The sequence below is a fragment of the Peromyscus eremicus genome, chromosome 15 (genome assembly GCF_949786415.1).
Source record: "Peromyscus eremicus chromosome 15, PerEre_H2_v1, whole genome shotgun sequence".
Lineage (NCBI taxonomy): Eukaryota > Metazoa > Chordata > Mammalia > Rodentia > Cricetidae > Peromyscus > Peromyscus eremicus.
The window spans coordinates 33,581,298-33,594,295 of NC_081431.1; the positions used below are offsets into that span (position 1 = coordinate 33,581,298).

At 42.2% G+C, this 12,998-nt stretch overlaps 1 protein-coding gene, 1 long non-coding RNA gene and 9 other non-coding genes across 11 annotated transcripts in view; 1 reads left to right on the top strand and 10 right to left on the bottom strand.

Annotated features, from left to right (window-relative positions):
• Positions 1–4,951, top strand: part of Dars2 (aspartyl-tRNA synthetase 2, mitochondrial) — a 31,216-nt gene extending 26,265 nt beyond the window's left edge. The window contains exons 14-17 of the mRNA XM_059280374.1: positions 409–627; positions 828–938; positions 2,188–2,263; positions 4,506–4,951. Of these exons, the coding sequence (XP_059136357.1) occupies positions 409–627; positions 828–938; positions 2,188–2,263; positions 4,506–4,720 (621 nt within the window). The 3' untranslated portion in view covers positions 4,721–4,951. The remainder of the gene's footprint in view (positions 1–408; positions 628–827; positions 939–2,187; positions 2,264–4,505) is intronic.
• A 3,781-nt stretch (positions 4,952–8,732) lies between these two features.
• LOC131925111 (uncharacterized) lies at positions 8,733–10,373 on the bottom strand. The gene is made up of 3 exons (XR_009383156.1): positions 10,289–10,373; positions 9,319–10,097; positions 8,733–9,142 (listed from the first exon to the last, which is right to left on the bottom strand). It is a non-coding gene; the product is annotated as an uncharacterized LOC131925111 (long non-coding RNA).
• On the bottom strand, positions 9,208–9,284 carry LOC131925934 (small nucleolar RNA SNORD81). The gene has a single exon (XR_009383423.1). It is a non-coding gene; the product is annotated as a small nucleolar RNA SNORD81 (small nucleolar RNA).
• Positions 9,449–9,526, bottom strand: LOC131925873 (small nucleolar RNA SNORD47). Its single transcript, XR_009383373.1, has one exon. It is a non-coding gene; the product is annotated as a small nucleolar RNA SNORD47 (small nucleolar RNA).
• LOC131925876 (small nucleolar RNA snR60/Z15/Z230/Z193/J17) lies at positions 9,900–9,979 on the bottom strand. The gene has a single exon (XR_009383376.1). It is a non-coding gene; the product is annotated as a small nucleolar RNA snR60/Z15/Z230/Z193/J17 (small nucleolar RNA).
• Positions 10,164–10,246, bottom strand: LOC131925935 (small nucleolar RNA SNORD79). Its single transcript, XR_009383424.1, has one exon. It is a non-coding gene; the product is annotated as a small nucleolar RNA SNORD79 (small nucleolar RNA).
• Positions 10,374–10,670: 297 nt separating the features above from the next.
• Positions 10,671–10,737, bottom strand: LOC131925887 (small nucleolar RNA SNORD78). The gene has a single exon (XR_009383386.1). It is a non-coding gene; the product is annotated as a small nucleolar RNA SNORD78 (small nucleolar RNA).
• Positions 10,738–10,959: 222 nt separating this feature from the next.
• LOC131925875 (small nucleolar RNA SNORD44) lies at positions 10,960–11,022 on the bottom strand. Its single transcript, XR_009383375.1, has one exon. It is a non-coding gene; the product is annotated as a small nucleolar RNA SNORD44 (small nucleolar RNA).
• A 985-nt stretch (positions 11,023–12,007) lies between these two features.
• On the bottom strand, positions 12,008–12,089 carry LOC131925932 (small nucleolar RNA SNORD24). Its single transcript, XR_009383421.1, has one exon. It is a non-coding gene; the product is annotated as a small nucleolar RNA SNORD24 (small nucleolar RNA).
• A 143-nt stretch (positions 12,090–12,232) lies between these two features.
• LOC131925888 (small nucleolar RNA SNORD75) lies at positions 12,233–12,294 on the bottom strand. The gene has a single exon (XR_009383387.1). It is a non-coding gene; the product is annotated as a small nucleolar RNA SNORD75 (small nucleolar RNA).
• A 433-nt stretch (positions 12,295–12,727) lies between these two features.
• Positions 12,728–12,807, bottom strand: LOC131925874 (small nucleolar RNA SNORD74). The gene has a single exon (XR_009383374.1). It is a non-coding gene; the product is annotated as a small nucleolar RNA SNORD74 (small nucleolar RNA).
• Between the last annotated feature and the right edge of the window lie 191 nt (positions 12,808–12,998).

Sequence of the window (12,998 nt, forward strand, 5' to 3'; positions counted from 1 at the left end):
ATGTACCTTGTCTCACTTAACTTTACAAATCTTATTCTGTACACTTGTGGTACCAGCTTCTCAGGATGTTGAACCATGATTGAGTTCAGTAGTTCCCAACCTGGGAAACAAAGCAATACCTCACCTCAATAAATAATGGGATCACTTCATTGTTGGAATAGGTATTTTATCCCCATTTACCTATGATGAGATGTGGAGAAATTAGTAAGCAGACGAACAGGCTCAGAGCTTGGTTCCTGGTCCATGTGGCATTCAGATCATCCTCATATCTTTGTCTCCTGAGAAAGAGTGTCTCATCTACTAATTGGCCAATCTTTTACTAGAGCCTGGCCTTCAAAATTTAGCTTGTGTCCTCTGCTGCCCACTCTTGACAAGAAGCTAACTTGATGTTTGTGTCTTTGTTTACAGTGCTCTTTGTTAGGAAAGTTACGACTGCAGTGTGCGGACCTTTTGGAAATGAGAGGAGTGGTACTCCGTGACCCAGCACTGTTCTCTTTCCTTTGGGTGGTGGACTTCCCACTCTTCGTTACTAAGGAAGAGAGTCCCACAGAGCTGGAGTCAGCCCACCACCCATTCACTGCTCCTCAACCCAGTGACATTCACCTCCTCTATACTGAGCCTGAAAAGGTATTGATCTTTTATTTTATTCTTTCAAATAAAAAGGAAATATCTAAATAGATACAAAGAACTTCAAGATTCACTTAGGAGAACCAAGGAAAACAAACTGAACCTACTGTTAATAAATTGTGTTTAAGTACAATGTCTTGGTCCTATAAAATTGAAAGCCTGGAATTTTCTCTAACATGGAAATTCTGTGAATCTTGTAGGTTCGTGGCCAACACTATGACTTGGTTTTAAATGGCAATGAGATAGGAGGTGGTTCTATCCGAATTCATGATGCACAGCTACAGAGGTACATCCTGGCAACGTTACTAAAGGTAACAAATGCCTTCTAACCTTGCCTTGCTTTTGCCCACGTATTTGTTTTATAAAACATTTGTTTAAAAAGGAAAGTTTACTAGATACAAAATGTCAGCTTTTCTTTGTGTTTAATGTAGGGACTGGGAAGAGCAAATGATATTTGCTTATTAATGCTTATTCTCTTAGGGTTTCTATTGCTGTGAAGAGACACCATAACCACAGCAGGTCTTACAAAGGAAAACATTTAACTGGGGCTGACTTACTGTTTCAGAGGTTTAATCCATGGCAGGAAGCATGGGGGCATGCAGGTAGACATGGTGCTGGAGAAGGAGCTGAGAGTTCTATATCTGGATTGGCAGGCAGCAGGAAGAGACTGCTTACACTGGGTGTGGACGCCAAAGCCCGCCACCAATCACTTCCTGCACGAGGCCACATCTACTCCAACAAAACCACAACTCCCAATAGTGCCAGTCCCTATGAGCCCTAATGGGGCCATTTGCATTCAAACCACCATACTTACTATGTGCTAGGGGCTACATGATAATACAGCCAAATGTGGTGGCTCATGCATTTATTTCCAACACTTAGAAGGTTGAAATATGAGGGTTGTCTTAAATTCCAGGCCATCCTGAGCTATATAGCAAGATCCTGACTCAAAAGCAAAACAGAACACAAAAGTAGCATATATACATTGATATATTATTTAACCTTCACAACAATTTCTGTGAGTGGATACCCTCATTATACTCATTTTAAAGATGAAAAACTGAGGGAGGTACTAGCCAAGTCACAAAGCACAGAGGTGGCACCAAGCCTGAAATCTCAGCTTTCTAGAGGCTGAGGTAGAGTTGCAAATATGAGTCAGGCTTCAGCTACGGAAACCATCTCATGTACAGAAACTGAACGATGGCTCTTGAGACCAAGCTCCTAAAATGTCATTTCCAGTGAATGGTAACATTACAAGGCCCTTCCGTGGGTGGGTTAGTTTTCTGTGTTAAGACTTGTAGCTCAGGCCAGGCTGGCACTCACTATCTTCCTGTCTTCTCCAGGGTGCTGGAGTACAGGGGAGAGACTTGTTCTACTCCATTGAACTTTACCCCTCCTAAAGTTTTGGTTTTTGTTGTTTTTTAACATCTCCCAATACAGTCTCCCTAGTTGTGTCATTTTTAAACTGAACTTCATTTCTCTTACTATTTATTTTAGTCTGTGACAAAAGACTTTCTTTCGTTCAGTATATATTGAAATAAAATGTGTTTTGTATTTCAGGAAGATGTGAAATTGCTTTCCCATCTGCTCCAGGCTTTAGACTATGGGGCACCCCCTCATGGAGGAATTGCCTTAGGTAAACAATTGCCTTTTTATACACTAAATTCTATTCCATGACACTGTCTCAAATTTAGACTCTCAGTTTAAGGGGAAGGAATTGGGATGGGCTGAGTCCAAGAGTTCCATGTGAGTCTCTTTTTATTTCAGTAATTTATGAGAGGTGAGATTGAACCCAGAGCCTTGTGCAATCTACGAACACATTACATTTTTATTTTATTGTCAGGTGTGGTGGCACACTCACACACACACACACAGAGTGAACACAATTGGGAGGCAGAGGCAGGCAGATTTCTATGAATTCAAGGCAAATTTGGTCAACATAGCCAGTTCCAGTTCAGCCAAGACTACAGTGTGACCCACACACACCCTTAAAAACAACACAACAACAAAAAAGTGCTTACTATTCTTGCAGAGGACCTGAATTTGGTTTGGTGTTTTGTTTTGTTTTTTTAATTGGAGAAAAAAATTAGGGGCTAGTGTCAACTTTTCATTGACCTATCCAGATCTGACTGTAAAACCTGGGATTTGAGAACTTTAAAGAATGGGGTAAACAACAGTCTAATGCTATAGACAATTTTATTCAGTTTCAGAGTACTTTATACATGAATGAAACAAAGAAAGCAATGACCCAAGGAAGGTTGGTTGGAGTTCAGAAAAACATGTAAAGCACATACTATTAACAGAGCAGCCCTTTCTCAGAACTTTTTCAGGACAGACCAATTTCAACACAATTGCCTGGTATGTACTATAGACTGTATCTGGGAAAGCAAGAAAGCAAGACAGAAGCCATGTCCAGATTCAGGTCCACTGAGGACAGCACTCAGCATGTCCTCTCACCAGACTGGGTCCTATAGCTGTGTTCTGACATCCAACAGGAATAAACATGTCTTATAAATTGAGCGTAAATGTTAACACAGGAGGATGAAATCACATCTGAGAACAATCCAGGGAACAACCGAGGTAAAAGGCCATCTGCCTTTTCCTGAAGCCTCCCTCACAGTTCTCCAAGGCATTATTCACCATGTGTCATTCTTTTGACTGTGATGATCTGGGTTCAATTCCCAGTCCCACATGGCAGCTCACAACTGTCTATAAGTCCACCTCCAGGAGATCTGACACCCTCACACAGATATACATGCAGGCAGCCCCCAGCTCCTCCCAGATCCTTCCCACCTTTCCACCCACCTACCCTTCTTTCTTTAGTCTGTTGAGACAGGGTTTCTCTGTGTAGCCCTGGAAATCACTGTAGACCAGGCTACCCTTGAACTCGGAGATCACCTGCCTCTGCCTCCCAAGTGCTGGGATCAAAGGCCTGCACCACCACCGCCTGGCCTCCTCCTTCCTTCCTTTCCTTTTGTTCTCTCTTTAGAAAGAGAACAGGCAAGCTGGGCAGCGGTGGCGCACACCTTGAATCCCAGCACTCAGGAGGCAGAGCCAGGTGGATCTCTGTGAGTTCGAGGCCATCCTGGTCTACAGAGCGAGATCCAAGACAGGCACCAAAACTACACGGAGAAACCCTGTCTCGAAAAACCAAAATAGAAAAACCCACAAAATCAGAAACCACATTATACAAGCAAAAAATCTGTAAGATAAAGAATGCTCAAACAAAGCAATGAGACAAAAAGTCTACAAAAATAGCATTCATTGGTTTCCTTTTGTGTTGACCATCTACTGCTGGACATAGGGCCTGCCATTTAGTGTGGTTAATATACCCAGTGGGATTCAATTGAAGACAACTAATTTTTCCTTTGCAATGGATTAATTCCTTGGTTAGGGGTGGTAGCTCATGTCCACTGCCCTCTCTGGCTCGAGTCTGTCTGAACCTGTGCCTGCTGTCAGTCTTTCTCATGTGCATCAAATATGGCCTGAATTTGAATTCCAACACCCACATCAGGCAGCTCACAATTCCTTATAATTCCAGTGCTGGGGAGTACCTCTGGCCTCCGTGGGTACCTGCACTCATACACAGACAACACAATAAAAATAACAAAAATATGAGAGCTCCAGGCCAGCCTAGATTATGTGAAATCCTATCTCACCGGGAGGTAATGGCACATGCCTTTGATCCCAGCACTCAGGAGACAGAGGCAGGCAGATCTCTGTGAGTTTGGAGCCAGCCTGGTCTACAGAGCAAGTTCCAAGACAGTCAGGGCTGCATAGTGAAACCCTGTCTCCAAAAAAAGATAGCAGAAAAAAAACAAGTTATTCTCAAAGTTAAGTTCTCTGCGTTTGTCATCTAACTTTGTTTTATATCACAGGGTTAGACAGACTGCTATGTCTTGTCACTGGAGCCCCAAGCATCAGAGATGTCATAGCCTTCCCCAAATCCTACCGAGGACATGACCTCATGAGCAATGCCCCAGATTCTTTGCCTCCTGAAGAGCTGAAGCCCTACCATATCCAGGTCTCATGGCCAACAGACTCAGAAGAGGACAGTGCATCAGCCACACCTTCCAAAAAGTTGAACTCTTAAGTTTTGTCTTCTTTGCTTTACCAAACCTAAAATAAGATCCAGAGCTGCCACAGACTTTAGAATCAAAGTCTCCATGTGGAAGCGGTCATCACCATAGGAAGAAACAGAAGCTACCCAATTATGATTTGGTAACATGTACCATTAGGACTTTCTGTGGTTTGGACTTTTGTGGAAGGTTTTAATTGAAGTATTGTAAAACAAAACAGAAAACCTCTTTACTGGAGTATTTAGTGTCTTGCTGTTTTCTAAGGTTTTTTATAAACTCAGGTTATTTAGGATAGAGGATACCAAGTCATACAGGAGAATGTTTGCCTCTGCAGACTGGCCAGTTGATGCAGGAAAAGGGTTTAAATTCATCTAGCCTCACTAGGAGAACCATATAAATTGAGCTTTGTGGTGACCTTTCAGCTATCAGTATAATATACTAAGAAGTAGCAATAAAATTAAAAAAAAAAAGTCACAAAATTCTATTCAGTATTGCACCTTCAGCAAGTTACCAACTTCTCTCAACCGTTCGTGCTGCTTTTAGAAATGTGAATGACACTTGTCTTGGCTATCTTCCAGGACTCTTGTTGCCAGAATCAGGATGTAACATGTGTGGAAGACAAGTAGAAATGATTTGAATTACTGTAAAGCAGGACTGTCTTAGTCACTGTTCGTTTGCTGTAACCATAGCAACTCTTATAAAAGCAAGCCTTGTTTGCTTACAGAGGTTAACCCATTATCAGCATAGCAGCACACACAGACATGGTGCTGGAGAAGTAGCACATCCTGATCTGCAGGCAGGAGAGACAACAGCCCTAGCATGGGCTTTTGAATCCTCAAAGGCCACTCCCAGTGACACATTTCCTCCAAAGCCACACCTCCTAATCCTAATCTTTTCAAAAAGTGCCAATCCCTGGTGACTAAACACTCCTCAAATATGAGCTTATGGGGCCATTCTTATTCAAACCACCACAACAGCTCTGGTATAGAATGTATACAACTCTGGAATTCAATCACCAGCATTCACAGCCACATACAACAAAACTAAAGGCTTGCTGTAGCAGTGCTCAGGATGTTGAGGTGGAAGGACCAAGGAGGCAACTCGTTATCTCTTTTGGTCCAAATAAAATAAAAATAGGCTCCAACAATACTGGGATGCAACACTTCCCTATAGGAAAGGTCAGATCCTGTGTTCTGTAAGAAATTAAGGGAATATAGAAAAAGTCTTAAAAATAGGTGCCAAACCCAAAACACTCCCAGTTGGACCTGGTAGCACATGCCTTTGATCCCAGCACTAGGAGGCAGAGTCAGGCAGATTTTTGTGAGTTTTGAGTCCAGCCTGATCTACACAGGGATTCCCGGGCCAGCCAAGGCAACACAATGAGACCCTGTTTCCAAAAAGACCATAGGCCAGCAAGATGGCTCACTGGGCAAGGGTACTTGCCTTCAAATCCGAAAACTTGGATTTGATACAAGGAATCCATATGGTGAAAGCAAAGAACAGATTCCTGTATGTTGTCCTCTGACCTCTACCCACATGCATACATAACACAAGTAAATGGAAAAAGGATCTAAAAACATGGGCTGGCTGGGGAGATAGCTAAATCAGTAAGGTGAGTTTAAGCATGAGGAATGTAGTTCAGGTCACCATGACCCAGGTGTGATAGGGCACTTGAAGGGGCAGGCAGATTCCCTAAAGCTCCCTGGCCATCCAATCAAAGCAACTGGGGAGTTCCTAGTTCAGATACTAACCCTGTAACACTAAGATAGAAATCAAGAACACCCCCAACATCAACCTGTGGCTTATACACCTAAAAGTAAACTCTGAAGCATACTGTGATTTCAAGTTCTGTTGACACAAACAGTAAAATGAACACCTGTAGGCACTCCATGGTAACCTGCAGACCATTCAGATCAGGGAAATGGGTTTTTTTACCTGCAGATCTTCCTCTCCCTCCATTCCTCCAAATCCAGTCTCCTCCCTAGCTCTGTAACAGACCGCCTGCTGTAGCCCCCCTTCCTCTCCAACCCCGGCCCCATCTCCAGTGGATCACACATCTTCCCCTTCTGACTTCTCTCCCCCAAAATCATTGCTTTATGAGTCTCCAACTCCAGGGTGGACTCCATGGGAACCCTGACCACTCCAGCCAGGGAAGCTAACTGCGGGTCTTCCTCTCCCTAGCTTCTTCAAAACCAACCCCCAGTCTTATCCTATAGGCCACAGGGCAAAATGCAGATCTTCACCTCTCCTTTTCTTCACATCAATCCTCTGGTTTCATTTCCAGCTCTGAATCAGACCACTCACTGCAACCTCACTCTGCCCCCATTCTCAGGGTACTAAGCAGATCCTGGTGTACACCTGGCTCCCCAAACCCTACCCCATCCTCATTCCTGTCACCTCCCCATAACTAGAAAATAGGGTTTACTTGGAACCCCCAGTCCTCACTCCTATCAGGATCCCTGACCAATTGAGGCCAGCTTGACCTACATAGTGAACTCAAGACACTTGGGACTAAATATACCGTCTTAAAAAGAAAAAGGTTTAGGGTTTTTTTTTTTTTTTTTTTTTTTTTTTTTGAGACAGTTTCTGTTTAGCTTCGGCTATCATGGAATTCTCAAACTCAAAACGTCCCCTTGCCTCTGCCTCCCCTGGGATTGAAGGTATGCACCATCACCGCCTAGCTAAAAGTAAAGGTTTAAGATAAAGCAGCATGACCAGCCAGTATTTAAAAAATAGTTTTGGTTCTTCATGCAGCCCAAACTTGTACTGTTACCTCCACCTCTAGACTGCTTCAATTTCAGAGCTTTTAATGGTGCCAGAGACTGATCCAAGCTGTAAGGTATTGTTGCTCTGCTTGACTATATCCTAAGGCCCAACTAACTTTACCATTAATCAGGCAAATAATGTATATGCCACAAAGCACCCCTTTAAAAACTTAAATTCTTGGGAGTTGGGCATGCAATCCAAATGCTGTAATCCAAGCATTTGGCTTATCAAGTATTTAGGAACCCTCAGCACACAAACTTGAAACTAGCCTAGGCAAGTGAAATCATACCAGGTGACAAATAGGGAAGTCCTCACCCGACACTCAATCTCTGCATTGTACTAGATCCTGTAGTATATAGGTGGATACTGTCCAGTTTAACAGCACCTTCAGGACCAAGGAATTTGGGTTTTACAAAGAACCCTTTAGCAACCCATGTTTCCTTCCATGCCCACTATCCCTAAACCCAGGCTGGCCTCAAACTTGCCATTATGACCACAAAGTTGTAACTAAAAATGTATTCAGAGAATTAAATAAACATTGTACTGCAGCTTGTGTACAGAATACCTAACAATGCCATGTTCAATTTTCATTGCCTGGAATAGCTAGTAAGGACCATATTCTCCGCAGTCACTCTTAACCATCCAGTGCTTGTCTCTTCGATGCAACTTTGATTCTAGCCTGGCGGTGGTGGCGCATGCCTTTAATCCCAGCACGAGAGGCAGGCGGATCTTTGAGTTCGGAGGCCAGCCTGGTCTACAGAGCAAAATCCAGGAAAGGCGCAAAACTACAGAGAAACCCTGTCTCGAAAAACCAATCTTTGATGTGATTTTAAAACTGTGAAGATGCTTATTCATGAAAATTTAAGGTGCATATTCAAATATTGCTATAGGCCCCTAAAATTAATCACAGCACTCAGGAGGCAGAGGCCAGACTGATCTACAAAGATATAGGACAGGAACCAAACAGAAACTGTCCTAAAAATTGTGAGCAACAACCTCATCAATAAATTACAAGTAGATGGGTTCTTTCTAGGTGTATCTCAGCACTTTGGCTGATACAGGAAAGCTGATGGGAAACACTAGGGCTACTGAAACCTAATGAGGTTAGCTGGGGATGGTGGGGACAGTGGTTTAGACAAGACTGCCAAGATTAATCCGCCTATATATTTTATCTTCAAGGGCAACTTGGCAAACTTCAAACTTCAAACCATGCCGTGCATGCATGCCACTTCCTGACCATTCTTCTCTAAGAGGCTGCTACACCTGTCACTTTAACCCCAGATTTAACAGAGCTCAGACCTTATAGCACAACTGACAAAGCCATTTGGGCTGAGATTCAGCAGACACAACCTGTCTGTCAAACATGAAACCAAAGACCTAATCCAACTTGTTTTGCTGCTTCTTGCTAAGATTAAGCCAGGACTTTTTGTGCTTAAAAGCATGCAAACACTCGAGTGTAATGGCTGGCCAGCTAAGACCTATTTATTGGTGTAAACCCATGCCTGAGCAATCTTCTCTGGATAATACCCCACAAAACATGCTCAATGGACTTGGTCCTAAGCATTAGAAAACAAAACGCACACTTTGTATTTCATTCCATTCTATTTATTTTGATGATAATTCTCATAATGTGAAAACCCGAAGTATGATCTGAACGTCCATCCAGCCACCTGCAACAGAGGTAACCTGGTTAGGCACATTTCTACATTTGAATTCAAATGGTAATTGTTACACACAGAATATCAGATCTTTTACTATCATCAAGTAATCAGTGAGAGAGTTCAAGTTGTGGTAAGATCATCACATATTCTGGAATAGGTTCATGGTTAACATTTTCAATTCTCACCTTTTAAACAGTAAGGTGAAATTCAAATAGTGAAATTGCATGCCCACTTCTGCCACAGGAGCCCTATAAAACAAAAAGATCTAATCATTTATCTTGTTTAAACTATTTATAGATTGCATGTTACTATAGTAACCTCAGAAATAAAGTGGAACGGTTTTAAAGGTGATATCACTTTGTATCATTTGGCAGAATCATCACATCACTGGTTACAGGCCACATTTTATACAATCTGTACAAAAACAAGATGGCTTACCTTGAAATTCAGAAATGAAGGACCTGTTTAATAACAAGAAAATTTCATTAGCCCAGAAATTTATCTTAACCATTCAGTACATTTTACACTATTTGGGTACGGAAGTAGTTTAGATGACCTTTCCACAAACAATTCTTTCCTCCAATTCTAAGAGGCCTAAGACTTTATGGTAGTGACCATACCTAGAAAACTACACTCTTACAAAGTCAATGACATTTTATGAACTAGTGACTGAATTTGTGCTTTGGCATTGACCTATGGCCTTACAATCACAAGAAGCTAGCTTCCATCAAAATTCATGGAAGACAATTCTTTAAACCATTACAGCCAGATACATCAGATAGGAGCGAAAGACTTATTTGTTCATCAGAGGCTGTCTGCTGAACTATGTTATCATCATAGTATCGGCTTATTGGGGAATTTAATAAAAAAAAGCACTCATACATGCAGATTTCATCAGCAAAAACACTTACCTTTTTTTTTAAAAGCTTGCCCAGTGCCTTCAGTCAAGGGGAGCCATGCACACCTGCAGAAATCCAGTTCCGTTTAAAAACAGACATTTATAAAGTAGATTTACACACAAGTTCCTAACTACTGTTTCAGCTTAATAACCAATCTTCAATCTTATATTCAGAGAGATTCCCATCTGTTTAACTTTATACATCACTAACAGTAGTATCGTGTTCCTAAGTGAAATCTACAAAAACGCTTCCTCACCTTCATTTACAAGGTCAATCTGGACCACTGGTTACTCTTCTGGTGCTCCTCAATTCCCAGTAACCGTATGGTGGCTCACAACCATGGCTCACAACCATCTATAATGGGATCTGATTGCCCTCTTCTGTTATGTAGGCAAAATACTCATGCCTACAATAAAAGAAATTTAACATGCAAGTTCAAGAATTAACTGCTACATAATACTGTAAATGGGTGACCCTACTTATTGGCACAAATCAAGAGCCCAGTAATTGGCTTCTTACCCAAGCAAGCAAGCCATCCAAATGAAAACATGCAACCAGTAGCTAGAATTGAAAGAAAACACCTCTTACTAATATGCTAAGCATAATTCAGTTATTATTCTTAGTTGCCTGTCACAGGGTTCTTCAGTGTCAAGATTTGTTGTCTACAACATATTCAGATCAGACATTTGCATAACATCATTACAAAAACCCTGTCCTACTAAACACAAATCTAACATCCATGAGATCATGCATGCCAGATATCAATGTTATCTACAATCATGGCATGCCACTTTAAATTGGGTTTTGTTCAGTTTTCCAATACTTACTTTAAAATTGTCCAGACAATTCAAACACCTAAAAAAAAAAAATCAGAATTCTAGTGCATCCAAAAGACAGAATTTGTCCCACCAAAAGCTAACCAAGCCCGTATCAGATAGAGCTAATAAGACGACCTTCATGTTAGTCAGCATTGGCTTGTCATCATGCAGGCTGAGTTCACACAAAGGAGACACATAGCAAGTGTATTTACTATGCAAAAAATGCAACCACACGGAGCCATGTTTGCCCAGTTATCTACAATTCCATTAACTCTACTCACACTTCATCTTGTAGTTTCTGGTCACAGCACCTACAATTTCAAACAGGTTTAAGTTAAAAACTAGGTCGATGGTATTACGATTGACAGAGAACACAAAATGGTGACATGATTTAGCCTGCTAACTATGCAACCACCGTATTTGAGAGTAATTCTCTGCATAAAGGCTGTTCTTGAACTCACTTTGTAAATGAGACTAGCCTGAACTCAGATCAGCCTGCCTCTGCCTCATAATTGCTGGATTAAAGTGTGCCGCCGCTAACACCACGTGGCCCAACCACTTTAACTGCCATGTCCCTATAATCCAGCAAAAGGGAACCTGTATCAATTGGCCAACTCAGCACCTTGTGAGGTTGTGGAGACCCAGAGCCCACCAAATAGGGCCCTGCCACCATGTAGAGGTATCTAGTTGTTTTGTTTTTCAAGACAGGATTTCTCTGCATGGTTTTGGTGCCTGTCCTGGATCTCGCTCTGTAGACCAGGCTGGCCCCGAACTCAAGAGATCTGCCTGGCTTTGCCTCCCCCCCAGTACGGGGATTAAAGACGTGTAGCTGCCGCCACCAGGCTGAGATAACTAGTTCTTATAACGAACCTCCTCAGACAGCGTGAGACCACAGCAATGGGCTGCTTTGCTTATCTCCCACCCATTCTGTATCAGCTCACATTGGGGATCCTCAACTTGTGCTTATCTGCCAATCTTCCCTTTTGGATAACAGATTAGATAGGTATCACTCTCTTCAATGTGACATATATACGAAAAATGTTTCTTACCCCTGGACACCCAAAGTTAATCCAGCTTCTTCCATAGGTCCTGGAAGTAAAAGAGCTTAATGTAAATTCTGTTTAGTTTGCAGAGACCCTGTAAGTCATCAGCCTTTATGCCTCAGTTACAATTATGGTGGTTTAAGGTTATCGTCATCCCACTGTCAAGAGTAGCAAATAAAATGTCATCATTGTGGCACGGTTCATTCAACCTACCCTCTCATTGGCTCATTTCAGTACTTACCTCACTCTTCATCCATCTTTGTCCCAGAACTAGAAAAAAAATGTTAAGAATGAGACCCCCGCTTTCACAGCCTTTTTACCATCCTCCACCCGAATTAAAGCCTCAGAACAGTGTTTTTCAGAAATCCCTTCTGTCCACTACTCTCATACCATCATAGGCTTTAACGTGTTTAAAGGTATCTTCCGTTCTTTATCGATTCTTACCTGTCTGTGTGATGCCACCAAGAGGCCCTGAGAGGTCCACAGCACCATTCCTAAAGAAAATTTGCTCATTTAGATGTCTTTAAATACACCAGCTTTACTCGCACAAAAAAAAAAACCGAAAAATTTTAACAAATGAGAACTGTATTCAATGAGGCACTGTGGAATGCATCTATCCCAACAGTATCACTTTAAATTTCTTCCACAGACCTAAGACTCCACTGGAGGCTTTGTTAGTGGCCACGCACAAGGGCCTACTTTGAGGCGGTTGTTAACGAACGCCATCAACCTCATGGTGAGCTCTAAAAATCAGCACAGTGGTCTGCTTTAACCGCGTAATAGAAAAAAAAAAATCACAACCACTACAAAAGGCCTCTCGCGGTGACTCAGCATGCTCCGCCATCAGAGTCGTTGGTATTCATCAACAAGGTCAGTTGTCCCTACCAACATAGCCTTCATCATAGCGAGAACACGGGTGCTGAGTCTCCTATGGACTTTCCGAAAAAAAAAAATTACAAAACCATTTTAGGTCGCGCGTGCACGCAACGCCAAGTTCCGATAATTTCCAGCTTGTGGGCCTTACAAGCTCATTACTGTCCTCGAAAATCCGCCAGTTTGCGGTGGACTCATCTGCAAAACGCCATTCTATAAGGCCTGAGCCTAC